Source organism: Budorcas taxicolor, chromosome 6 (assembly GCF_023091745.1).
Source record: "Budorcas taxicolor isolate Tak-1 chromosome 6, Takin1.1, whole genome shotgun sequence".
NCBI lineage: Eukaryota > Metazoa > Chordata > Mammalia > Artiodactyla > Bovidae > Budorcas > Budorcas taxicolor.
Window position 1 is genome coordinate 110,739,314 of NC_068915.1, and position 27,665 is coordinate 110,766,978.

Consider the following 27,665-nt stretch of genomic DNA (forward strand, 5'->3'; position numbering starts at 1 on the left):
ATGGCTGGCTCGGGGCGCGCGCGGGGGGGGCGCCCGCGGCCGGCGCTCCTGCTGCTGCTGCTGCTGCTGCATCTGCGGTGGCCCCAGGTCGCCGGCGCTGCGGGTGCGCGCTGGAGCGGGCCCGGTACCACCCCGCACCTGCAGACCATCTTCCTGGGCCGCTGCGCCGAGCAGATCGCACTGCAGAACCCGGAGCTGCGGTGAGCGCGGCAGGGGGCTAGGGAGCCGGAGGGGGAGGGAAGTGGGGGGGAAAAGGGGAGGGGTGGGGCAAAGGGCGAGGGGGTGGGATAAAGGGGAGGGAGATAAAGGGGGAGGGGTGGGAAAAAGCGGGTGGGGTGGGACAAATAGGGAGGGGTGTGGGATAAAGAGGGAGGAGGGTGGGGAATCTACTGGGTGCCTGAGTGCGCTGTAGGGGTCTGGAGGTGAATCGTGTGTGTGTGTGTGTGTGTGTGTGTGTGTGTGTGTAAGTGTGTAAAGATGAAGAGGAGGGTGTATGTGGGGGCTCGTGGATGCGGATGAGGCAGCGGTGTGTTTGGATGGCAACCAGCTTAAAATTTAAGCAGGATGCTCAGACCCAGGAACGTGGTCTCCAGCTGGAATTCCTGGAGCCCAGCTACTTTGAGAGTTCAAATTTCACATCTTCTCATTTAGAGGGCGTTTAAGTCTGAGTCTCTCTTGCCAGCACTGTGGTTCTTAGTCATTTTTGTTCCTTCTTGGGACACACGATTTCAGTTTTCACAAGGCCCCTTTTATGTGCCATTTGTTTTTATTGAGACGCATTTTAGGCAAATAAAAAAGAACAGAGAGTAACACGGGGAACACCCATGTTATTCACTGCCCAGCGTGAGAAATCACAAGGTAGGAAAGGCGTGGGAAGTGTTTTTGGAAAGCCAGGCGGGACTTAGGCGTTGCTGCGGGCTCTGGAGGTCATGCTTCCTGCCTTAGCGGGAGGTGGAAACCCTTTTCCACACGTGGTCCTCTCTCCTGAGTTTACTAACACGAGGTCCTGCCTGTCCGCCTGATCTCACCTGGCCTCCAGGCGCAAGATGGACCTGTGTCTAAGCGAAGGGGTACCTGAAGCCAGGAGCCCATGTGATTTATCGGGATCCTCTCCTAGTTCCCTGCATTCTCTGCCACCTCTGTGAGCCTGTTCTAAGTTCCACGAGATGTATGTGGCACCTCTGAAAGACACTTCCACTGTCAGCTTTCTAAATCCATCACCAAAGTTATTTTTCTTCCTCTTCTGAATCGGGGTTAATGCGTGAGTCATGGCCATTTCCTGTCTGTTTTGTATGCCCACGTCTGCAGTGCTGATATTTGACAAAATCGCTCATAAAAACACTTGGAGAGAGAAGAGGAAATGTATCACACTGGAATGTAGTCTTTAAAAAAAAAAAAACCAACCCAAACAAACATGTGCTTTTCTGCAGGGACAAGAACTGCACAGCCATCTGGGAAGCGTTTAAAGTGGTGCTGGATAAGGATCCCTGTTCTGTGCGCCCCTCGGATTATGACCTTTTTATTAACCTCTCCAGACACTCCATTCCCAAAGACAAGGTAACCCTGCCTTCCGACACTGCTCTGCTTCATCAAGCAGCCAACTCACAAGGAGTGCCAGTTGGCTGGTGGGAAGGTGGCTCTGTCTTCACTCATGCCCTTGGGTCTCCTGTCTGTCGTGGGCAGAAGGAGCTTTCTTAAGTCAAGAACTCAGTGCAGGAACCACTAGAACATCAGGGTGTCACCACACGTTTCCTACGGGACCACTGCACCTGGCCAGTTCTGAACAATCTCCATCCTGACCTACACCAGAGTGTTGAAGCTTGAGGACTTCAGAAAACCCTCCTCCCAATATCCTTACAGGAGACCAGTCCCTCCTCTCATCAGGCCTTACGATGATGTCCATTCAGGACCAGTTTCTTTAAGAAACTGGTCAAGTGTACACAAGTGGTTTACCTGTGTGCATCCTGTCTGCACTCTAGTCCCTAATAGAGTGAATGTAAATGAAAACATCCTTGTAAACTGCTTTAGAACAACACCTTGAGTTTAGAGAAAGCTAGATACCATTTTTATTTCTCTGCCTTAAATTCTTTTTTTCTTAATGAAGGGCATATTTATTTTTGATATAAAATCTTAACTTGATTTTTTAAATTGTAAAGTCATGTAGCACTGATGTTTACAAATGAAAACATCTGACTGGTTTTGTTTTTTTTTTTTTTTAGATAAAGGCAGGTGAATGGAACTGGGAGGTTCAAACGTATAATAGGCTCAAAATGTGCTTTTTGAATATGCGTTGCCATTTGAATCTTGCGGTTGCTCTGTCAGTGAGGAGAGGAGCTATTGCTGGTTTTTCTTTTCTTTTGGCTGTGCTGTGCAGCATGAAGGATCTCAGTTCCCTGACTAGGAATCAAACCTGCAAGCCCTGCAATGGAAGTGCAGAGTCGTAGCCATTGGACTGCCAGGAAAGTGCCTGCATGCATGCGTGCTAAATCGCTTCGGTCGTGGCTGACTCTTTGTGACCCCATGGACTGTAGCCCACCAGCTTCCTCTGTCCATGGGATTCTCCAGGCAAGAAAACTGGAGTGAGTTGCCATGCCTTTCTCTAGGGGAACTTCCTGACCCAGGGATGGAACCTGCATCTCTTAGGTGCATTGGCAGCTGGGTTCTTTACCACTAGCGCCACCTGGGAAGGCTCAGGGAAGTGCCTGGGAGCTGCTATATTTGTTCTCCTTTCTCATAGACTTTGACTGATAGACTCATAAACACTGAGCTACTCTTATGTAGCAGGCATTGTTCTCAGGGTTTCCGTTGCAATAGGGAACACAGTCTGCCCTTGGGTAGCATCCAGTCTAGACCAAGACCTTGGTTGGGATACTGAGGATATGATGGTGTGATGAGGGGAATGTTGTTATTTGTGTTATTAGTGTCTGAAAACACTGTAACTTTATAGGAGAAAACTACAAAATATAATCTAAAAGCAATGTGTTTTTGAGGCACCTTACCCTTTAGGAATCCATCTGTGATTGTATGTCATCTTCGTCACAGCTGTGAGAGAAGAGAAAGGGTTCATACTCCCCATGTTCCACGTGTGGAAACTGAGGCAAAGGGAGATGACTTGCTGTGTTCATGATCACACATTTAGGGCGTGACAGACCCAAGATTTGAACCCAGGTCCCCTGATTAAAAAAAAAAAAATTCTATCATTTTTTAAGTGCTAGAAAATGTAAGTGTGTGTGTGTGTGCTTAGTCACTAAGTCATGTCCAAATCTCTGCGACCCCATGAACTGCAGCCCTCCAGGCTCCTCTGTCCATGGGATTTCCCAGGCAAGAGTACTGGAGTGGGCTACCATTTCCTCCTACAGGGGAATCTTCCCGACCCAGGGACTGAACTGTGTCTTTTGCATTAGCAGGCGGATTCTTTACCACTGGCCCACCAGGGAAGCCTATATATATGTATCTACCTATCTACTTTGTTTTTACTGCTGGGAAAATATTTTGTTGACATTTACATGTTACCCTTGCAATAAAGGGAAGAGAGCTGGTGTGTGTTAATCACTCAGCCACGTCCAACTCTTTGTAACCCCATGGACTATAGCCCACCAGGCTCCTCTATCCGTGGGTTCTCCAGGAAAGAATACTAGAGTAGGTAGCCAATCCCTTCTCCAGGGGATCTTCCCGACCCAGGGATTGAACCCAGACCTCCTGCATTGCCACCGTCTGAGCCATCATCTAAGCCATCAGGAAATACCTATCTACTTTTTTTCACTGCTGGGAAAGTATTTCATTAGCATTTGTATGCTACCCTTGTTATAAAAAGGTTTACTGGTGGCTCAGATGGTAAAGAATCTGCCTGCAACCTGGAAGACCCAGATTTGATCCCTGGGTTGGGCTTCCCATGTGGCTCAGTTGGTAAAGTATTTGCCCGCAATGTGGGAGACCTGGGTTCAATTCCTGGGTCAGGAAGTTCCCCTGGAGAAGGAAATGGCAACCCACTCCAGTATTCTTGCCTGGAGAATCCCATGGACAGAGGAACTTGGCGGGCTACAGCCCATGGGGTGGCAAAGAGTCAGACACGACTGAGCAACTAACACACACCTGCGGTAAAGAGAAAAGAGTTAGTAGCCCTCTCCAAGGGGCTCAGTGAAGACAAAGACACGGTTTGCCTGTCATAAGGCAAGTCTCAGTTGGATGAGAAATGATTGTCCTGACTTGTCTTGATGATGCTGTGCCTGAAGGAATCTGTTGTGATTGTATTTTATGTTTTCATTTTGTGTTGATTTTTCCTCAGTCCCTGTTCTGGGAAAACAACCACCTCCTTGTCACCAGCTATGCAGAGAACGGCCGCCGCCTTGTACCGCTCTGCAACGTTCTGTATGGCAGGGTCGGAGATTTCTTGAACTGGTGTCGACAGACAAATGCCTCAGGTAAGACTTCCGCATGTATCACAAGAAAAGTCAGTGTTCCTATCTACTATGAAGCTTCCCTGGTAGTTCAGCTGGTAAAGACACTGCCTGTAATGTAGGAGACCCCGGTTCTATTCCTGGGTTGGGAAGATCTGCTGGAGAAGGGACAGGCTACCCACTCCAGTATTCTTGGGCTTCCCTGGTGGCTCAGCTGGTAAAGAATGCACCTGCTATGCGGGAGACCTGGGTTCGATCCCTGGGTTGGGCAGATCCCCTGGAGAAGGGAAAGGCTACCCACTTTAGTATTCTGGCCTGGAGAATTCCATGGGCTGTATAATCCATGGGATTGCAAAGAGTTGGACATGACTGAGTGACTTTCCGTGCATTTGCCATTTTTGTTAAATGCTTTCCTATGCATTTATCTCATCTGATTGCCCTCAAATCCTCCCAGGTAAAGTGGTCATAATAATAATAACTAATGACAGTAATAGAGAGCACCCATCTTTGCTAGGAGCTGTTCTAAGCACTTCACATATGCAGTGTGTTCCCTACATATGAACGAGTTACATTTCAAGAGTGTGTTCGTAAGTCCAATAAGGTAAGCTAGGTACCCGACTAACACAGTCAACTATATAGTACCGTACTGTGATAGGTTCATAATAGTTTTCACACAAACAATACATAAAAAACAAACACAAGAATAAAGAAAACATGTCTAACCTTATAGTACAGTACCTTGAAAAGGAGAGGACAGCTGGCATACAGGGGCTGGCATCCAGTGAACAGGCAAGAAGAGTTACTGACTGGAAGAGAGAGAGGAAGCGAGAGACGGTAGAGCCGAAAGATCGTCAGCAATAGGAGACGGGGGGGCAAGCTGTGATTTCACTCACGCCCGTTGATGATGGTGCAGCTTCGGGTTCCTTGCTGGAACCAGACGTACACTCAAACATCTTTGAAAGTTCGCGACTTGAAGCTCTGTAGTAGGGGAGTTACTGTATTAACTCATTGAATCCCTGCAACGGCCCCATGGGACAGTCCTCTCCTGATTCCTGTTCTGACAAACGAGGAAACTGATGCACAGCAAGGTTGAGACACTAGCTCAGGAGTGCACAACATGTTAGCAGCAAAGTTAGACCGTCTGACTTCAGTCCTGCGTGACTCTGTCTCACTATCCTCAGAGGGGTAAACCGAGGCTGAAGGCAGTTAAATAACTTGAGGAACTGGGACCAAGACTCACCCCCCGCCCCTTCCCACTGGTTCTGAAAGCACACCAGACACTAGCCAATATTTTGAAATTCAGATTGTCAACTGAAAAAGAAAATGCACAATGCTAGAGCTGTGAGTCAGTTTTATTTAGGGCAACATGAAGACTATAGTCTGGGAGACAGCATTTCAGATAGCTCTGAGAAAGTGCTCTAAAGAGGCAGTGGGGAAGGTCAGTGTTATGTATGATTTCAGTGAAGGGGGTGCATACAGTCAGGCACTCACTTTGGCAAAGACTGGCTGCTAATCACAAGGAGCAGACATCACCACGAAGGATTTTAGTGCTTTTCTAGGTACGAAGAGATGCAAGAATTGGGATTGTTAAAACCTCTTGACAATATCTGACTATCCGAAGACCTGTCCTGCCAGTTTTTCCCAGAGCACAGAGTGCCTCATTCTTGATCTCCACCCTAAACTCTTTTCAAGGGGTGTTGAAGGGCAGCAACTGCAGTGGCTCATGATTTAATCCTTGTAGAGGTGGATGGAAAGTGCCAACTTATAGTTGGCAAAATCACAATGAAAGTTAAAGTCACAGAAACTGATCTGATGGTAATGCAGACACTTCCTCATTCATCAACTCCACTGGGGACACAGTGGTCTCTGCCCTCAGGGAGCTTGTGGCCTTGGTGGTAGGTGGGGGCGGGGCATTTAGTCCAGAGGCGTGTACTTTGAGGCAGAAGGACTGGGCGCTCAGGAGTAAGCAGAGAGAGACACCAGCATGGATCAGAGACTCCGGAAGCTTCCCAGAGGCTCTTAGCTCTTAGTGAGTCTTACACACTGAGCAGGACCAAGACCAGCAAAGAAGTAGGTGCAGGGAGGTGGCCCTTTCGTGAAGACTGGAGATTCTTCCTCCTTGGGTATTGGAGTCATTTTAAAAGTTAACTTCAGTTCAGTTCAGTCGCTTAGTCATGTCTGACTCTACTCTTTGTGACCCCATGGACTGCAGCACCCCAGTCCCCCCTTGTCCATCACCAACTCCCAGAGCTTGCTCAAACTCATGTCCATCGAGTTGGTGATGCCATCCAACCATCTCATCCTCTGTCATCCCCTTTTCCTCTCGCCTCCAATCTCTCCCAGCACCAAGGTGTTTTCTAAGGAGTCAGTTCTTCACATCAGGTGGCCAAAGTATTGGAGTTTCAGCTTCAGCATCAGTCCTTACTGATGGGTTAACTTACTATACATAAAAGTTAGCTTACTGTGTATAAAATAGACAACTAATGAGAACCTACTGTGGAGCACAGGGACCTCCACTCAGTGCTCTGTGATGACCTAAATGGGAAGGAAATCCAAGAGAGTAGATATGTATATATATATAGCTGACTCAGTAAAGAATTCACCTGCAATGTAGGAGGCCCAGGCTCAATTCCTGGGTTGGGAAGAGTCCCTGGAGAAGGAAATGGCAACCCACTCCAGTATTCTTGCCTGGGAAATCCCATGGACAGAGGAGCCTGACTGGCTACAGTCTCTGGTGTTGCAAAAAGTCAGATGCAACTGAGCCACTGACACAGACATAGCTGATTCACTTTGCTGCACAGCAGAAACTAACACAACATAGTTAAGGAAACTGTACACCAATAAAATTTTTAAGAAAGTTAAAAGAGATGTTAACCTAAGCTCAGTTCTGTTTCTCCTCCATTCATTCATCCATCTTAAAGTTTGTAGAGTACTTGCTCCATGCCAGTGTTTGCTCTTCTAGGCACTAGGAGCACAAGAGAGAATAAACCATCCAAACAACACCTGATCCTTACAGGGGTGAAGATAAGACCATAAATAGGCAAGTGATAATTTATAGTCTGCCATACTGTTGACGGCTATGGAGAAAAACAAAATAGGGAAAAGAGGGTGGGGAGTGCTAGCTGATGAGGAAGGGAGAGGAAAGCCTTGCAGTTTTACATGGGTCCAGAAAAGGCCTCACTGAGAGGCTGGTATTTGAGTAGAGGCCTGAAGGAGATGAGGAAGAACATTTCCTGGTGCAGGGAACTGCAAGTGCAAAGGCCCTGAGGTGGGAGTGTGTCTGGCAGGTTCAAGGAACAGAAAGGCAGGCAGGCAGTGAAGAGGCAAGTCATCGGCTATGAGGCTAGGGAAATAAAGGGCCAGACGGCACAGGACACTGAGGACGCTGGCTTTCACTTTGAGTGAGATGGGAAGAATGGCAGGGTACAGATGAAACGGCCATGGACATTCTTCCAGTGGACTGTGATCAGGAGACCACAGTTTGATTATTCTGCAGAGGGTGGGGGAGGCTGAAGGGGGAACGTGATGGAAAGACTTCGAAGAGAGGGAGTTGTTCCTGAGTCACTCAGTCGTGTCCTATTCTTTTCAACCTCATGGACTGCAGCATATCAGACTTCCTTGTCCTTTACTATATCCTGGAGTTTGCTCAAATTCATGTCCATTGAGTCAGTGATGCTATCTAACCATCTCATTCTCTGCTGCCCTCTTCTCCTTTTGCCTTCAATCTTTCCCAGCATCAAGTTCTTTTCTAATGAGTCGGCTCTTTGCATCAGGTAGCTAAGGTATTGGAGCTTCAGCTTCAGCATCAGTCCTTCCAATGAATATTCAGGGTTAATTTCCTTTAGGATTGACTGGTGTGATCTCCATGCAGTCCAAGGGACTCTCAAGAGTCTTCACCACCACAGTGTGAAAGCATCAATTCTTCGGCACTCAGCCTTCTTTGTGGTCTCTCTCATCCGTATATGACTACTGGAAAAAGTATAGCTTTGGCCAGACGGAAGAGAGGGAGACTGTGGTATAATAGAAATGAATATTTGGTCTTGGTCCCCTGGTTTCTGGTAAGGCTCTTGGAAACCTTGGCATTGAGGAGTGATAAGAGTGTCTTCTATATAGTAATGTGATGACTGGTGGTTGGGAGCCCCTAGGTAACTTTTGATGGGGGCTGCTGGCCAAAAACACAGAGGCATCATTAGAAAGCTGGAACTTTCAACCCCATCCTCTGTCCTCTGGGAAGGGGAGTGGGACTGGAGATTGAGTCAGTCACCAACGACTGACTCAGTGACGCCTACATCATGAAGCCTCCATAAAAACCCCTCTCTGATGGGGTTCGGGAAACCTCCAAATTGGTGAGCAGCTTAAGATGCTGGTACACCCAGAGGGGCCAAGGAAGCATCATGCATTTCCTTTCAAGAAGTTCACATGGTGCCCTGCTTGGTCCTCCCTGGAATGAACTGGCAATGAGCACTTTCTCCTTTTTTTCTTTTTTTTTAAATAGAGTAAATGGAGGACAAATCCCATTATATAGCTGCTGAATTTTGCCCTTAAAATTTTTAAACGTGGTACATTTTAACTTTTTGTATATTTTAAATGTTATAAAATTTCTGTTTTCTGGCCAAGGACTGTTATTGTCTGGGTCTGTTTTTCTTGTATTTACTTCCAAGACTTGTGCTAATTACAGAAGACATTTCTCCCAATAAAGCAAATATATATATATATATATATATATATATATATATATGTGTCATGCATATACATTTTAAATATTTATAATTTTAACATGTGTATAACTTATAATATTATATATAATTTTGGATATATATATCAATATATGTTGGAGTAGGAAATGGTAACTCACTCTAGTATTCTTGCCTGGAAAATTCCATGGACAAAGGAGCCTGGCAGGCTACGGTCCATGGGGTTGCAAAGAGTCAGACAGGACTGAGTGAGCACACACACACACACCAATACATGTATCACTGGCTAGAACTCCAGCAGAGAAATAACCCATCTGTTCAATTCTCCACCTTCTTCACATTTGTGTAGCAGAATGACGAATGTCTTCTTATCGGGGCTTGGATGCTCCTCACCAGGCTTCTTGTGGTCTAGGCAGACAGAGCTATGAATTTTAAACCCATACACGTTGTGTAGAATGCGGCTCAATATATTTTGTTGGAGAGACTTCCCTGGTGGCCCAGTGGTTAAGATTTTACCTTCCAACGCAGGGGATGTGGGCTTGACCCCTGGGTGGGGAGGGCTCAAGATCACACGTGCCTCTTGGCCATAAAGCCAAAACGTAAACCAGGAGCAATATTGTAACAAATTCATTAAAGATTTTTTTAAAAATCCACTAAAATCTTTATATATATGCCTATAGTGGACCCAGCAAATATTTTCAATAAATCCCTTCCTGTTATAATCTTTGCAATGAAATGTGTCTGTCTGTTTTCCCTGTAGGACTCGACTACCAATCCTGTCCAACATCAGAAGATTGTGAAAACAACCCTGTGGATTCTTTCTGGAGAAGCGCATCCATCCAGGTAATCCTGGGGTACACGGCTGGGTGGCAGAGCAGGTGTGGGGCCTGTGAAGCGGGCGCTGGAGGGTTCAGAGGCATCACTGGGCCATCGCGTCAGGCCTTCATTTCCCTGTGTCCCACGTTCTGCCACGTTCTGATTCAGCCTCTTTGCTCCATACAGGCGTCAGGATTTAAGAAGCTGAAATGCTTAATGCAGTGCCTGGCGCAGAGAAAATATTCTAAATGGTAGCTTCAGATGCGGATCTTAAACAGTCATTATTGTTACTGTTGTGTCACGGTTTTTGTTAGTATTGCAAATCAATGTGATATTGGTTGCAATGTGAAGTGGCATAATCCCTGCTTTATGGGAGAACCTGGGGCACCTGAGACCTAGATGTGGAGGTCAGAAGTGTCCAGAAGGCTGATATCCTTGGGGCAGGAGATGATAGGAGACCAGAGATAAACCGGAGGTGCAGAAAGTGAAATGAAGTCGCTCAGTTGTGTCTGATTCTTTGCAACCCCATGGACTATAGCCTACTAGGCTCCTCCATCCATGGGATTTTTCCAGGCAAGAATACTGGAGTGGGTTGCCATTGCCTTCTCCAGCAGATCTTCCCAACCCATGGACTGAATCTGGTCTCCCACGTTGTAGACAGACGCTTTACCGTCTGAGCCACCAGAGAAGTCCCACGGTCCCCTAAAGGCCAGTCAGTTTCTCGGAGAATATCATCAGCAGAATTGATAGCGATCAGTAGCTAGAAAACACCAGTGACTGCAGCTTACATTTCCTGTCACCAGCATTAGACCAGAGATTCCAAATAAGAAGGTGACATTTTTAGTTCAATGCCTGACAAAGAGCAGTTGACTGTTATCTGCATTGGCTAGGGCTCTGGCAATGTCCGGTCCTGCCACCGAACCCCTTTCAGGGTTATCTGTGGCCCTTTTGGTCTCATTTCCTGCCCTGGACCACCAGGTGTCCACAGGAGCCACTGTTCATCCCGGCGAGGGACTCTTCGGTCAAATCTTCCGCTACAGGGGCAGTTTGGAACTAAGCGGAGGGTGGCTCCTGACAAAGGTGTTCTTATTCCTCCCTCTCCTGCCAGCTCTGGGGAGCCTTTGGTCTGTGCCTGCTCCCCACAGGTTCTGCCTGGAGTGCAGACTCCAGGGGGTAAGCTGCCCGAGCCCCTCATTGAGGAGTGGGGGGCTGTGTGTGGCCACATCGTCACCTGAACGTGGGGTCCTGATGACCACGCAGGGGTGACGTCAGCATCGAATGCAGAGAGACCCATACGTTACCCAGTGGACCCACCCCGTTTCAAAGCGTGCTCCAAGTCACAAACGGAGTCCCGTAACCATGCTCACCCTTTACGACTGGAGAAGGAATTGGCAACCCACTCCAGTATTCTTGCCTGGAGAGTCCCATGGACAGAGGTGCCTGGCGGGCTGCAGTCCTTGCAGTCACAAATAGTGGGACTCGACTGAGGGACTAACACAAACACACACACATTTTATGAACCCTCAGAATATGCTGGGTAGTCTGAATGTGAAGTGAGATAGTATAGTATTGATAAACTGACGAGGAGAGGGTCTGAACCATGGCAGAGAAATATGCCATAAATAGTATCATTTTAAATAATTTGATCATCACAGCAATCCTATGGGTAGGGACTCTTACTACCCTTGTTTTACAGATAGGAAAGCGAGGCCAAGAAACTTAATTGGACTAATTACTGAGGTAATAAGTGCAGCAACTGGACACCGTGACTTCATACAGCCTCACTGTATCTGCATTCCTTTATCTTTTTCTTTTTTGGCTGTGCCATGTGGCATTGAGGACCTTAGCTCCCCAACCAGGTATTGAACCTATGCCCCCTGCAATGGAAGAATGGCGTCTTAACCACTGGATCACCAAGAAAGTCCCAACATGCTTTGTTTTAATGAAAAAAAAATTTTATCACCAGTTTAATAGCTGCTCATGATAGAAAATGACAATTATAGAATGTATAAAGGAAAAAAATCTAGTCATTCACATTCCTGCTACCTAAGAGCAAATCATTTAACACAGTGGTCATCAGACTTTGGCATTTGCAGATTTAACCTCGAATGTTCGCATGTTTGGAAGCAATCTGAGACAGGTGTGGTGGCATGGAGCCAAGTGTTGCAGCCGGTATTGGGTGGCCCGTCTCTCCTGGTGGCTCAGATGGTAAAGAATCCACCTGTGATGCGGAAGACCAGGGTTCTATCCCCGAGTCAGGAAGGTCCCCTGGAGAAGGATTTGGTGACCCACTCCAGTGTTCTTGCCTGGAGAATTCCATGGACAGAGGAGCCAGGCAGGCTACAGTCCATGGAATCATGGAGTTGACATGACTGAGCAACTAACACGTAAAACTTAACACTGCCAGAGAGCAAGCCCGGCCTTGCGTATCTCAGATCTGCGTGACAGCCCTGCCCTGCTCCACCTTCAGTCTAGAAGAAGCATTTTATCAGGGAAATCATATGCTCCAGTAGTGTGCTGAGCAGCAGATTGGGGAATTTGTCTGGCCCTGTTTCTGCCTTAGGAATTTTGGGGGTTAACTAATTCCCACACTTCTGCCCATTCATTTTTGTGTTTTTCTTTCTTTATTTGACTCCACTGAGTCTCAGTTGTGACAGGCAGGATATTTTCAAGTTGCAGCACACAGGAGCCAGGTCCCTGACCCAGGATCGAACCCTGGCCCCCTGCACTGAGAGCGCAAGAGGCTTAGCCACTGGACCACCAGCGAAGTCCCCGCCCATTCATTTTGAACACAGTTGGGCGCAGGCATGCTCTGTCCATCTCGTCTCACACTGTGCTATGGATGTAAGCACTTCTTGGGCTCTGGCCAGTCTTTCATAGGCCTTTACCAGTGGCTGGGTCGTGTTTCAGACGTGGGAGCACCACGATGGACTTACTCTCCCCTGGGGCTGACTGTTTAGATTGGTTACAAACCGTGCTGCAGTAGAACTCCCCGTGCACCAGGGGATCCTTCGTGATGCTTCCTGAGTGTGTCTGGCTCATCGTCTGGGCGTGTGTTTCGCATTCATTCTGTCTCTTGGAGTTACTTCTGTGTGACTTGCACTGGCTAATCGGATGTGAGTGGGAGTGACTGCGTGACTTCTGGGTGTGTGCGTGCACGCGCGCCAGGTCACTTTAGTCATGTCCGACTCTTTGCGACCCCATGGACTGTAGCCCTCCAGGCTCCTCTGTCCATGGGATTCTCCAGGCAAGGATACTGGAGTGGCTTGCCATTTCCTCTTCCAGGGGATCTTCCCGCCTCCAGGATCAAACATGAATCTTCTGTGGCTCCCACACTGCAGGCAGGTTCTTTACCACTGAGCCACTGGGGAAGACGTGAAGAACTGGTCTGTGGCTTGCCGCTTTTTCTCTCCCTTCACTGATAAACTATGACTCTGCAGATGTGGAGACTTCATCAACTCGGGTCCCAGAGCAGGAGCATATGCAGGAAAACCCAAACCCCACATCCGAAAACCAGTGATACACATGTAGCATGTGCGTGAAATAAGCCTTTCTTGTTTGAAGCCACTGGGATTTTTGAGACTGTGTGTAATGGCAGCAGCATAAGACAGCCTGCACTGGTTGGTACAGGGTTGGGATCTGATAGTGTTTTGCATGCTTTTATTTTTTAAAAATAGTTCTTTATTTATATTGGCTGTGCTGGGTCTTTGTTGCTGCTTGGAGGCGTTTTTCTCTAGTGGCGGTGTGGGAGTTCTCTTTGCAGTGGCTTCTCTTCCTGCAGAGCCCAGGCTCTAGAGCCCAGGCTCAGTAGTTGGGGCACACGGACTTAGTTGTTTGGTGGCCTGTGGGATCTTCCCAGACCAGGGATGGAACCCATGTGTCCTGTATGGGCAGGCAGATTCTTAACCACTGGACCAGCAAGGAAGTCCTGTATTGTTTTATGATGGTAGATGACAGGCATGAGGTTTGCACATTTCGAAGCAATTTGCTTTCCAAGATATGCCAATTTACATCCATTCTAGCTCTGTGGAATACCAGCTTTATCACATCCTTGTCAGTATTGAGGATTGTCAATTGAAAAAAATGGTTGACTCTTTCATAGGTGAAAATGGTGTCTTGGCTAACTCAAAATGCTTGTTTCTTTTTTGCAGTATGCAAGAGACAGTTCTGGGGTGATCAATGTCATGCTGAATGGCTCAGAGCCAGCAGGAGCCTATCCTGTGAAAGGGTAAGGATGCGAGCCCTAGCATATATGACAAAGATGCCAAGATGTCTTTTTAATTGTTTTGAATGGAGGCGTAAGAGGATCGTCCCCATATCCCAATCTAGTGCTTTTGTAAGTTCAGCTGGAGCAGAACCATTGAATGACCTGGACATCAGAGCCACGTCCATCCCTTTACACCACTAACAGCTGAATGCATGAATGCAATAAGTAACCTAAAAGTTAAAGCTGAAAAGTAACCCCCAAAGGGCTTCCCTGGCGGCCCCGTGGTAAAAATCCACCTGCCAATGAAGGAGACCCGGGTTTGATCCTTGAGTCAGGAAGATCCCCTGGAGAAGGAAATGGCAAGCCACTCCAGTATTCTCACCTGGAGAATCCCATGGACAGAGGAGCCTGGTAGGCTACAGTGCATGAGGTCGCAGGACTTAGCAACAAAGTCACCACCACCAACAACCCCCAACAGTATTAAAAGTCATGTGTAAATCAGCTAACAATGATATGGGAACAGTGTCATATTGCTTTAGGACTTGACAAAACGTGTGTTTCTCAGTTTTTTTGCAGATTTTGAAATTCCTTACCTCCAGAAGGATAAAATCACACGAATTGAGATCTGGGTTATGCATGAAATCGGAGGATCCAAGGTGTAAGTTGCAGCGCCACTCGTGATGCTCATGGTACAAACGTGCTTTTTTTGGATGCGATGTGATCCGGTCTGATTTACCTCTACGGTTCTGGGGAAGCCACTGTCTTCTCTGTTCATAGTGTGGTGGACAGAGAAAGGCAAAGGCTTGACTTTCTGAAATGCCACGAGTCAGTCCTGAGCCCAGAGAGAAAGCCTCCTTTATCCAGAGACTCCTCTCAGCCTTTCTGAGTGACCAGGGCAGCATCAGACAGGAGAGGGCCTCATGCATTCTTGTGGGGCAAAGCCAATTTTTTCTCTCTGTCATTGGAAGTCCAAAAACCTCACCAGGAGTTCTCAGAATTGACTGATGGACTATGTAATGAAGACATTCTTCTCACAGAACAACCAGCTTCATAACTGGGTCTCAGATAACTGGCTGAGAAAGCTTTTAAGATCCATACTTTTCTGGGAAACCACTAACTCAATGGTTGCATCAGCTCAGATATCAATGCAAGCTTGAAGTCATCCTTTTTTTTTTTTTCACTTTTTATTTTGTATTGGGGTATATAGCTGATTACATGTTGTGATAGTTTCAGCTGAACAGCGAAGGGACTCAGCCATACATGTACATATATCCATGTAGTGTCAATGGCACTGAAATGTAGGACTGAACCTTTAACAACAGGGGACTGCTTTTTATGAATTATGCTCAGACTGTATAAAGGAGCCCAAGCAGGAATTAAAAATAATGGTAGAGAGGTACATACGTGGACACACAGACATGGGCAAACGCAGAGTAAACACGCATTGGGCAGCAGAATTGGATTGTTATGTTCTCAGTCTCGTCGGAATAAATACGTTTAAAAAGTCGAAAGTGATGTACATCAACATGTTAGCAGAGGTTATCGCCAGTGATGTGAGATTTAGACTCCCCCGCCCTTTTTGTTTTATTTATTTATTTTTTTGAGTTTTCTAACATTTTTTGATTTTGTATGTATTTTCTATTTCCATCTGAAGATCGACTTAATACGCTGTGGGTTGAATAAGGGGGCAGTCAGCTCGCTCGGAGCCCAAGCCCAGCCCAGCGCCGCGTGTGCGGTGCGGCTGGGATGCGCCCTGTGGTCCACCGCGCATGTGCCAGCGCAGGCCTGGGCATGGATGTGCGTGACTCGCAGGCTTCCGACAGGTTTAAGGTTCAGAGCGTCTCCACGTGGGAGCGGCGGCTCGGGCTCCCGCAACACCTCTGGGTTCAGAGAATCTGCCACGTATTTCTCCAGCGAGGAGTAGATCTCAGTGGCCAGTATAACTTCTTTAACACGGAAACAGCTTCTTTTATGTGGTATGTCTGTGTTTCTGTGTCAGGGAATCCTGTGGAGAAGGCAGCGTGAAGCTCCTGGAAGAGAGGCTGGACAAGATGGGTTTCCAGTACAGCTGTACCGATGACTACCCGTAGGTGGCGGATTGTAATCCGTTGTTCAGTCACTAAGTTGTGTCTGGTGCTTTGCAACCCTCCCTGTCCTTCACTGTCTCCTGGAGTTTGTTCAAATGCATGCTTATCGAGTCTGTGACACTATCTAACCCTCGCATCCTCTGCTGCGCCCTTCACCTCCTGTCTTCCGTCTTTCCCAGCATCAGGGTCTTTTCCAAAGAGTCGGCTCTTCACATTAGGTGGCCAAAGTATTGGAGCTTCAGCTTCAGCAACAGTTATCCGTGCTTATATTCAAAGAAGGAGCAGGGGGCTGTTGAAAAGGTTTTTCAGAGGTCAGCCCCAGAGTCCATGGAACTGTGCCTTCCTATTGTCACGGGATCTGGGGACTGGTAGTGCCTTCCAGCTAGAGTTCCCCCTGACCCCCTCCTGCTACTGTCCACAGCCCTTTTTAAGGATGCTTAAAGGATGGACATTTGTCCTTTATCGTTTGTAAATATCTGGTTTCCTCCTCACTTGCTTACCCGCATGGGGAGTGACCTGCACATGGGGACTGTGACCCTTGCTTCTCTGGATGCCACACTACCCATGATTTGTGTTAAGGGGAGTTTGAGATACTTACAGAGAGATGCTTGGTGGCTGTGGACCAACTGAAAAGTCATCATAGCCACCATTTATCACGGACTTCACGGGCCAGGTACTCTATATACATGTAATCAGAGATCATTTCAGGGTGCCCCTGATTCTTGGAAATGGAAGTTTCGCTCAGATTCTGGGATGATTGAAAGCCCTCCCCTGGTCTGGGAATTCCTCACCTATCGCTTCCTGCTTCTCTATGTGCCTGTTATGTGTCGGCTCCTGAGTTTACAGGCCTGTTTGTTTCCCCGGGGGCTGGAGCCCAACACCTCGGTGACTTAGGGGCTTTCCCGAAGGTTTGTGAGTGCGGCAGGGAGCACGTCACACGTGCAGCCTTTACCAGCGCCAGAGACTGTCCAGCTGGCCCTGCCGCCCTCTGGCCTTCTCAAAAGGCACCTGGTGACCCTCCCACCTGAGCAGAGCCCCCAGAAGTGTGGGTCTCCCCCTCCTCAGGCCTCCCCCCAGCAGAACAGGCCTGTTCTTCCCCCACAGCTTGAAGCTGGACTGTTTTCCTCGGCTGTTATTGCTAACGCTCTCAGAAGACTCTGAAGTCAGGTGTTGTCGTTACCCTGTTTTGAACACAAAGTAAAGCACATCCTCTTGTTTTGGAAATATAATCTGAAAATGCAGAAACCGTAAGGATCCAGTTGGATGAATTTTCCCCAGGTCACCGAACACGTGTACCGGGATTAAGAGGCAGAGCGCCACCAGCACCCCGGTCTCTCCTTGGTCTCCCTTCAGGCTCCCCGTCCGCCTGTAGTAGGAAGCACTCTCTGTGCTTGTAAGACCATAGATTCGTTTTGTCTGTTTTATATAAATATCCCCTTTTCATGAATGGGTAAATGAAAGGTCAGAGGTTAAGCGAGTTTCCCAAAGTCACCACTCGGCGACACAGCCGAGTTTTGAACCCATCACTGTGTGACCCTGAAGCTTCCCCTTTTTCTTTCTACTCTAAGATTCCTCCTTTCTTACAGCATCAGGTTTTTGTAAATTAAATAAATGGCAATTCTGATTCTAAAAGAGCTCAGGGATAGCAAAAAAAAATGGCTAAATATTCCGCAGTTATGACCACTTTGCTTTGGCCCAGGGACTTCTCTGAGGAGGCTGTCTTTTTACAAGTCATCAGGTCAAGTGGGGGCCCAGGGTTGCCTTCCTGACTCACAGCTGTGAGCCTCGAGGACTCAGCCTGCTTTTCCTGAGTCATGTTGCCCCACCTAAGCTGGCCCCAGGCTGTGCCCTTGCATGCCTGGCTCAGCCCCCAGCTCCTGTTTCTGTACCACCTGTGGGCTCTCTTGTGTTCAGATGGGATTTTATTTCTGCTGGGCGCCCAGAGGAGATAACAATAGGCTTAACACAGGGTGAGCAACCAGGGTCAACCGATCAGACTCCAGCCCAGATGTAAGTGAGAATCCCCTGCCCGTCAAATTTCAGGTGACACTGATCTCTGTGCCACAGCGGTTGAACTTTCTCCCGAAGTCCTGCAGATCGTGGCAAGGTCCTTGTTCAAAGCCTCTCTTGCCTCCTGTTTTCTGCTTTGCGATGTATTGACCCACACTCCGTGAAACTCAATGCGTGTTGGTAAGGGAAGGGGGGAGGCGTGAAAGCAATACCAAGCTACTTTAAAAAATTTAATATTATTTTTTGGCTGTGCTGGATCTTTGTTGCTGTGAGGCGGCTTTCCCTTGTTGCAGCCAGCAGGGGATTCCTCTCTAGCTGCGGTGCTGGGGCTTCCCTTGTGGTCAAACACGGGCTCCAGAGCTCAGGCTCAGCAGCTGGGGTGCTCGGGCTGAGTTGCCCTGCACCGTGTCGAATCTTCCGAGACCAGGGATTAAACCCGTGTCCTCTGCATTGGCAGGCAGATTCGCAACCAATGGCCCGCCGGGGAAATCCAATAACACTACTCTTGTTAAAAAAAAAGAATGTATCTGAACGGTGTCCACTGAGTAGAGAGTCCTGGGGGGGGGGGCGTCACGTAGCATGCCAGAGACAGGATGCTTTCCTGTTCTTCCCAAGTCCCCTGCAGCCACCCTCTGGCTGACTGACATCCTCTCTTGGCCTGCCTCTCACTGCTACCAGGCTCCCGTCTTTCCCTTCCCTCCGGACTGTCCTGGAACTTTCCCTTCCTTCCAGACTGTCCTGGAACCTGCATCTTCTCGCCTTACCATGCACGCAGTTAGCTTTCTTCCCTGAAGCCCAGGCACCAGCCATCACCCACGTGCTTCAGGTCCAACCTTCTGCCCAAAGTTCTTATCAACAGATTTTCCAAGCAAAGTTGTACATCTTTACAGAAGTGGTTCCATGCCCAGGCTTTGGAGGGGAGGTTCAAAGTCAGCCCCGCAACTCGCTACTGTGAGAACTTGGCCAGGTTCCTCTGGACAGCTTTCTCAGCTGTAGATGGCAGATGATAATTTGTTGTTGTTGTTGTTCAGCTGCTCAGTGGTGTCCGACTCTTTGTGACCGCATGGACTGCAGCATGCCAGGCTTCCCTGTCCGTCACCATCTCCTGGAGTTTGCTCAAATTCATATCCCCTGAGTCCTTGATGCTATCTAACTGTCTCATCCTCTGCTACCCTCTTCTCCTGCCCTCAGTCTTTCCCAGCATCAGGGTCTTTTCCAATGGCTTGGCTCTTTGCATAAGGGGGCCAAAGTATTGGAGCTTCAGCTTCAGCGTCGATCCTTCCAGTGAATATTCAGGGTTGTTTTCCTATAGGATTGACTGTTTTGATCTCCTTAGTACCTGCTTTGTTCAGTTGTTGTAAGGAGGGAATGACATCATCTATGTAAAATATTTAATACATAATCAGATTTTCTGGTACATAGTAAGTGCTCAACAAATGACAGCTAATATTTTTGAAAAGAAACTGTGTCCTTCAAGGTCAGAGACTTTGTATATCCAGGACCTTGCAGGTTCCCCGTAAACATATGATGAATCATACGTTTGAATCATCCTTAAGTATTACTTCTTTTCATTTTGCAGACCAGTGAAGCTCTTAAAGTGTGTGGAACACAGCACTCATCCTGACTGTGCCTTAAGTTCGTAAGTAAATGTTTAACTTAACTTCCTTGCTTCCTGAAGATAGCCACCCCTTACTATTTACAGGACGCTGGGGGGTTACAGTGTCATTTATGCCCACCCCCTGAGATGCCCGGCTGCAGAGTAACGTTGGTACTTGTGCACTGCCCTGCTCTCCATCTCTGCGCTGCTGGGTCAGTGCAGGTTTGTTGAGCATCCATGCAGCTGAGCTGACCCCCGCGTGTGCCATGGGAGCAAGGCCACTCCGGCTGCACCAGCTGCAGCACAAAGGCTGGACCTGGGGTGGCAGGACCACATTTTAAAATTTACTCCTGTGGACCTCAGAAATGAAAGCTATTTTACCAGCAAAAGTGGGCTTATTTTGGGGGACCTCCCTGGTGGTTCGGTGGTTCAGACTTTGCCTTCCAATGCAGAAAGTGTGGGTTCGATCCTTGGCTGGGGAGTTAAGACCGCCCCCCCCTTGTCTCGTGGCTTAAAAACCAAAATGTGCAACCGAAACAATATTATAAGAAATTCAATAAAGACTTGAAAAATGGTCCACACCAAAAAAACCGTGTTTTTTTTTTTTTAAGAAAGTGAGTTTATTTGGGACCAGTAGAGGAATCACAGTTTGGGACAAGCAAGCTATAGCAAAAGCCACAGGCAATACTGGAGTGGGCGGCCTTTCTCTTCTCCAGGGGATCTTCTCAACCCAGGGACTGAACCCAGGGACTGAACCCAGGTCTCCCGCATTGCAGGCAGATTCTTTACCAGCTGAGCCGCAGGGGAGGCCCAGCGAATGAAGGAAAGGGGTGTTATTTTATAGAGAGAAGGAGGAAGTTGGGAAGGGATGTTTTGAATGAGAGTCCATCAGAGAAAAGTGAGAGCTCAAGGTGATGAAAGTTTCTCTTCGGTTGAGTTGCTGGAGTAGTCAGCTCCTTACAGAAGATGGTGTGGACATCTTTCCTGCTGTGGCCCCTAACTGACCATTTGTTCCTGTTGGTGGTTCTTCTTTTGAGGTCTGTAATGGACAATTCTTCTTTAATTGATGTGCCTGGCCCTGCCTAAGCGCGCCCCCTTCTGGCCTCCTGACTCCATTTTCGGGGTGAGGTTTCTCTTGACGAAGTTTCACATTTCTTAATTCTGATATATTTTTAAATCATATTAAACTTTTGAAACGATAATGCATGTGCATACGATGAAATCCAAAGTTACGAAAGGGCAGAAAAAGTGAGAAAGTTTTCTTCCTCTGTTTCTAATTACTCAGTTTCTCTCTGTGTGCGTGTGTGCTCAGTTGGGTCCGACTCTTTGCTACCCCATGTAGCCTGCCAGGCGCCTCTGTCCATGGGATTCTCCAGGCAAGAATGCTGGAGTGGGTTGCCATTTTCTTCTCCAGGGGATCTTCCCGACCCAGGGATCGAACATACACTGCTTGTGTCTCTTGCATTGGCAGCCGGACCACTGCACCACCTGGGAAGCCCAATTTCCTTACCCAGAGGCAACTACTATTCCTAGTTTCTTTTGTGCCCTTCTAGAATATTCTGTGTTTGCTAGAACACACATGTTTCTCTTTTTCATTTCATAGACATAAGAGTAGACACAGGACTCTGCAACTTGCTTTCTTCGCATAATGGTATCTCAGTGTCACTCCCCTGCCTGTGGTATTCCGTTGTATGCGTACATCATCATATCTCATGATTCTTTTCTTTTTAACATGGGAGATACTCTCTGTTTTTTCTACAACTTGTAATTTTGTATTGGAGTATAGTCTATTAAGAATGCTGTGATAGTTTCAGGGGGGTCGGCAAAGGGACTCAGCCACACCGATGCACGGATCCATTCTCCCCCAAGCCCCCCTCCCATCCCGGCTGCCACGTAACACTGAGCAGAGTTCCATGTGCTGTTCAGTAGGTCCTTGTTGGTTCCACTTTAAATAAAGCAGTGGCACACATCACGCAGGATTGGTGAGGATATGAGGAGGCAGACATATTTATGTTACTGACATAAGGCCTTGCTGTGTCAGGCAGGGTTCGGAGGAGAAAATTAGATTTCTCATCTTGGCCCCAGTTTACTGTTCAAAATGTATTCCCCTACTCCGCCCTGGCCCTAGGTCACAAAAGTAGGAGAGCAAATTTCACTTGCTTAGGGATAAGAGAGAAAAGGACTTTTCATCTGAAGAAATTCAGAATCTAATGAGCAGTTGTTGATATAAAGCCAACTTATATTACTTTTGTGTTAAGTTTAGTAACAGTCTGTATTTTTTTTGATATTTGATTTATTTATAACATTTTAGAGGATTTAGCATATACGAATAGCTCTTGGAATAGCCCTGTGATTCCAATATAAATTTAAATAACTGATTCTAGACTTAGAATTTTTAGTTGAAAGTTATTAGAGATTTTTACTTTTTTGAATCAGTCGTTGATGTTGTTCAGTTGCTAAGTTGTCTCTGACTCTTTGTGACCCCATGGACTGCAGCATGCCGGGCTCCCCTGTTCTTTAAATCAGTACTGAAATGTTTAAGAGAATTAAGATTAACTGTTATACATTTATTAAATTTACTAGCATCAAGTATTTGAGAAGATTTTGCTCACTTGAAGTCACTTAATATTTTATAAAGAAAATGTAATATTTTAAAATGAAAGTTTAAAAGACTCTAACCTAAAATGTTCTGGGAATTAGAATAATTTTGAAGTCCCCTTAGAAGTTATTATCAGAGCTCATTCGGCTTTTAAACTAGAACAAGACTATTCATAAATGAAATAGAAAAAGTGTATGGGAAAGTCAAGATTTTGAATTTATTAATGTAATAGCTAGAATTAATTTTTAAAACCAAAGTAACTGCAAGTTCTGTGTGTCTCTCTCTGCATAAATGCCGTCCTCAAGCACAACCCCACACTGGCCTGAAAAGCTTCAGCTAACACATGTCAAGTCAGCACAGAGAGCATGGACCCAAACATGTAAAGTGAAAGAAAACAAAAGTATATTTCTGTTTGTGCATGATATTGAATGTAAATGGTAGAAATGAATCTGAGACGATAAACTCCCAGTTGCTAACAGTGATTACAGCTAGGGAAGGGAGTGAGAACTGCGAAAGGTGAAGGGAGATCCACTATTCCTGTGCTCAGCTCTGTATTATTTTATTTTCTTAGAAAGTAAAAATAAGTTTATCTCTGTCTTAATGGGTTAATTATTTAAAAGCAAAAATGAATCAGTATTGAGAAACCTATATGCAGGTCAGGAAGCAACAGTTAGAAGTGGACATGGAACAACAGACTGGTTCCAAATAGGAAAAGGAGTATGTCGAGGCTGTATATTGTCACCCTGCTTATTTAACTTCTATGCAGAGTACATCATGAGAAACGCTGGGCTGGAAGAAACACAAGCTGGAATCAAGATTGCCGGGAGAAATATCAATAACCTCAGATATGCAGATGACACCACCCTTATGGCAGAAAGTGAAGAGGAACTAAAAAGCCTCCTGGTGAAAGTGAAAGTGGAGAGTGAAAAAGTTGGCTTAAAGCTCAACATTTCGAAAATGAAGATCCTGGCATCTGGTCCCATCACTTCATGGGAAATAGATGGGGAAACAGTAGAAACAGTGGCTGACGTTATTTTGGGGGGCTCCAAAATCACTGCAGATGGTGACTGCAGTCATGAAATTAAAAGAGGCTTACTCCTTGGAAGGAAGGTAATGACCAACCTAGATAGCATATTCAAAAGCAGAGACATTCCTTTGCCAACAAAGGTCCGTCTAGTCAAGGCTATGGTTTTTCCAGTGGTCATGTATGGATGTGAGAGTTGGACTGTGAAGAAAGCTGAGCGCTGAAGAATTGATGCTTTTGAACTGTGGTGTTGGAGAAGACGCTTGAGAGTCCCTTGGACTGCAAGGAGATCCAACCAGTCCGTTCTGAAGGAGATCAGCCCTGGGATTTCTTTGGAAGGAATGATGCTAAAGCTGAAGCTCCAGTACTTTGGCCACCTCATGTGAAGAGTTGACTCATTGGAAAAGACTCTGATGCTGGGAGGGATTGGGGGCAGGAGGAAAAGGGATGAGATGGCTGGATGGCATCACCGACTCTATGGACGTGAGTGTGAGTGAACTCCGAGAGATGGTGATGGACAGGGAGGCCTGGCATGCTGTGATTCATGGGGTCGCAAAGAGTTGACATGACTGAGCGACTGAACTGAACTGAATCAATTTTGAATGAAAGAAGTCTAGAAGAGGAACTGAATCAGATGTGCAGTTATAGAAAATGTCCAGCAGGTGGAGCCATAGTACAACGTTGTGGACTGCTGGAGATTGCTTAAGTGAAAAAGGGGTGATCAGCACTCAGGTGCAGTAAGCAACCATAAGCCACTCATGCGAAGAGTTGACTCATTGGAAAAGACTCACGCTGGAAGGGATTGGGGGCAGGAGGAGAAGGGGACGACAGAGGGTGAGATGGCTGGATGGCATCACGGACTCGATGGACGCAAATCTGAGTGAACTCCGGGAGTTGGTGATGGACAGGGAGGCCTGGCGTGCTGCGATTCATGGGGTTGAAAAGAATCGGACATGACTGAGCGACTGAACTGAACTGAACTGAATCAAGTTTGAATGAACGAAGTCTAGGCAACCCACTCCAATGTTCTTGCCTGGAGAATCCCAGGGACGGGAGAGCTTGGTGGGCTGCCGTCTATGGGGTCGCACAGAGTCGGACACGACTGAAGCGACTTAGCAGCAGCAGCAGCAGCAGCAGCAAAGAATCAGATGTGCAGTTATAGGAAATGTCCAGCAGGTGGAGCCATAGTACAACGTTGTGGACTGCTGGAGATTGCTTAAGTGAAAAAGGGGTGATCAGCATTCAGGTGCAGTAAGCAACCATAAGCCACTCATGCCAAGAGCTGACTCATTGGAAAAGACTCACGCTGGAAGGGATTGGGGGCAGGAGGAGAAGGGGACGACAGAGGGTGAGATGGCTGGATGGCATCACGGACTCGATGGACGCAAATCTGAGTGAACTCCGGGAGTTGGTGATGGACAGGGAGGCCTGGCGTGCTGCGATTCATGGGGTTGAAAAGAATCGGACATGACTGAGCGACTGAACTGAACTGAGAGAGCCAGGGAATAAAGACATCAGGGTGTGTCCTAATTTTAAAAACGTTATCTTTGACTCCTTTCAAAGAATTCATTACTTCTGTTTTTAAAACTCTGGAGGTCAGCTCCTAATCGCTATGGCCATAGTCCCTATTTTGGCCAGAGCCTCTCTCAATATCTTTATGTCATAACTGGTTTTTCATCACCAGTTAAACTCTAATGGTGTAATATCCATCAGTAGATACTGCTGAATTTGGGTAACTTTATGGTGCATTCATACACTCAGAATTCATCCAGGAGAAAGGATGAGTACTTCCATATGTACCAGTATGGAAGCAGGTCCAAGATGTCCTGTTGGGTGAAGAAACAAATTGTAGATTCCATTTGTGCTTAGATGAAAGTATGTGTTAATTTCTTTGCATGCATGTGGGAGTGTCCTGAGAGGACAGCTCAAACTATCAAGAATTATCTCTATGCCAAGTGGGAATAGGGAGGCCTGGGTAGGGACGATCCCCTGGAGGAGGAAATGGCAACCCACTCCAGGATTCTTGCCTGGAGAATCCCATGGACAGAGGAGCCTGGTGGGCCCCAGCCCATGGGGTCGCAAAGAGTCGGACACGACTTGGGGACTGAACAACGAAGAAGCGTTTACGTTTCACGCTGTCACTTTCTGCGCTACTTCTTTATTCTGAGTTGACTTGTTAATTTTGGCTGTACTGGGTCTTCGTCGCTGTGCGTGGGCTTTCCCTAGTTGTGGTGAGTGGGGTTACTCTCTAGTTGCCGTGCTGAGGCTTCAGTAGCTCACGCTCACAGTCTTAGCTGCCCCGCACACGAGGGGTCTTCCCGGATCAGGGATCCAACCTGTGTCCCCTGCGTTGGCAGGCGGATTCTTAACCACTGGACCACCGGGGAAGTCCTTTTCTGTACTATTTAGATTTTCCTGCCGTGTGCGTGTATTTTTCGAAAGTAGGTACCATGCCTCAATACTGACTTTTTTTCCTGTTTCCTTTTTAATTTGCAGGGCAGCAGCGTCTACTCAAAGGGCAGCCTTTTATGCAGTACAAGGTGCCTGCTTTATCTTTCCTCTCTTAGCAGCTTTCGCTTCAGTTGCTCAGATGTAACTAGAAACTCAGTTATGCTGCCCTAAGTGGCCCGCAGACCTGAAACCTGCCCTTGCCCAGTCATCCTTGTCTGTATACACCAAGTGGTTCCATTGTCTAAAGAAGCTTCCTGCTGGCTGAACACTGTTCTGAAATGGATTGTGAGTGATATACACGCTCAGGATTTCAGAAATTAATCTAGTTCTATTTAGCTGGTTAAAAACAACTTCATTAGAGCAAAGTTAGTTATTATTTTCTTATTTTCATAATATAATGCATTGAGACACAGGCTGTCTTATATAAGCAAACATTTTAAGAAACTTTTAGTACAACTGTGTATATATTTTCATATATTCCTATGCCACCAGCAGAGCATACTGCCTGTTTGTTGACAGCTTCAAATATATGTATACTATACAAGTATATTCAAAGATGTTTGGTAGGCCAAAAGTTATGCATGAAGATGTCCATTTAATGGTTATTTATAATGAGGGGGAACTAAAAATTCTAATAATAGGGAACTCTTTGCATATGGTTCAGTATATCTGTAGGATGGGATATCATTCAAATAGGAAAAGTCATGCTTATCAGCCCAACTGTCCTTCAGCCGGTGAATGGAGGAGCTAACTCTGGTACATCTATACAGTGGAATACCATAGCAATAAGAAGTAACCAGCTATGGATAAATGAAGCAGTGTGAGTGAGTCTCAGTTGCATTGTGCCAAGTGAAAGAAGCCAGACCGAAAGGCTAGGTACTATATCATTCTATTTACAGGACATTCTGAAAAAAAGCAAAATTATAGGAATGGAGTACTTTTCAGCGTTAAGACTGGAGAGAGCACTAACTAAAAAGGAGCCCGTAGGGGCTCTAGTGGGGGTGACGGATTGTTCTGGATCTTGACTGTGGTGATGGGAACAGGAGTCTCTGTGTTTGTCAACTCTCCTTCCAATTTTTTCAGAATTGCATGCAAAGGAGTCATTTCATTGTATGTAAATCATTTTCGGAGAACATTTCATGCCATATAAAAATGTCAGTGATACGTGTAAGATGTAGAACGTAAAACTGTTTCTCATGTGATCCACTTGTCAAATAAAATACCAGTGTAACACATCAGTGTGTGCGTATTACCTAGACACACTCAAATGAACGAATCAGACCAGTCAGTCCTGAACATTCACTAGAAGGACTGATGCGGAAGTGGAAGCTCCCATACCTTGCCCACCTGATGTGAAGAGCCGGCTCATTGGAAAAGACCCTGATGCTGGCAAAGACCGAAGGCAGGAGGAGAAGGGGGTGACAGAGGATGAGAGGGTTGGATGGCATCACCGACTCGACATGAATTTGAGCAAACTCTGGGAGATGGTGAAAGACAAGGAAGCCTGGCGGGCTGCATTCCACGGTCACAAATAGTCAGGCACGACTTAGGAACTGAACCACAAGATAAATGAAAGGAAGCGTTAGTCGCTCAGTCATGTCTGACTCTTTGCAACCGCATGGATTATAGCCTAGCAGGCTCCTCTGTCTGGAATTCTCCAGGCAAGAACACTGGAGTGGGTTGCCATTTCCTCCTCCAGAGGATCTTCCCAACCCAGGGATCGAAAAGAAGCCCAAATGCAGAGCAGTAATCTCTGCAGAATGGTCTTTTCAGTGATGCCTAT

The 27,665-nt window shown here is 46.8% G+C and overlaps 1 protein-coding gene across 1 annotated transcript; it reads left to right on the forward strand.

Annotated features, from left to right (window-relative positions):
* BST1 (bone marrow stromal cell antigen 1) lies at window positions 1-27,035 on the forward strand. Its single transcript, XM_052641993.1, has 9 exons — window positions 1-200; window positions 1,431-1,557; window positions 4,286-4,421; window positions 9,852-9,934; window positions 14,059-14,135; window positions 14,680-14,772; window positions 16,114-16,200; window positions 19,791-19,850; window positions 25,928-27,035. The coding sequence occupies exons 1-9, from the start codon at window positions 1-3 to the stop codon at window positions 26,025-26,027; spliced, it is 963 nt and encodes a 320-aa protein (XP_052497953.1). The 3' UTR covers window positions 26,028-27,035.
* Window positions 27,036-27,665: the final 630 nt, after the last annotated feature.

Excerpts from the sequence above, each read along its gene's own strand:
- BST1 (XM_052641993.1), top strand. The coding sequence starts at position 1 with ATGGCTGGCTCGGGGCGCGCGCGGGGGGGGCGCCCGCGGCCGGCGCTC. Across the intron at positions 4,422-9,851 it reads TCGACAGACAAATGCCTCAG|GACTCGACTACCAATCCTGT; the intron begins GTAAGACTTCCG and ends TTTTCCCTGTAG. Across the intron at positions 16,201-19,790 it reads AGCTGTACCGATGACTACCC|ACCAGTGAAGCTCTTAAAGT; the intron begins GTAGGTGGCGGA and ends TTCATTTTGCAG.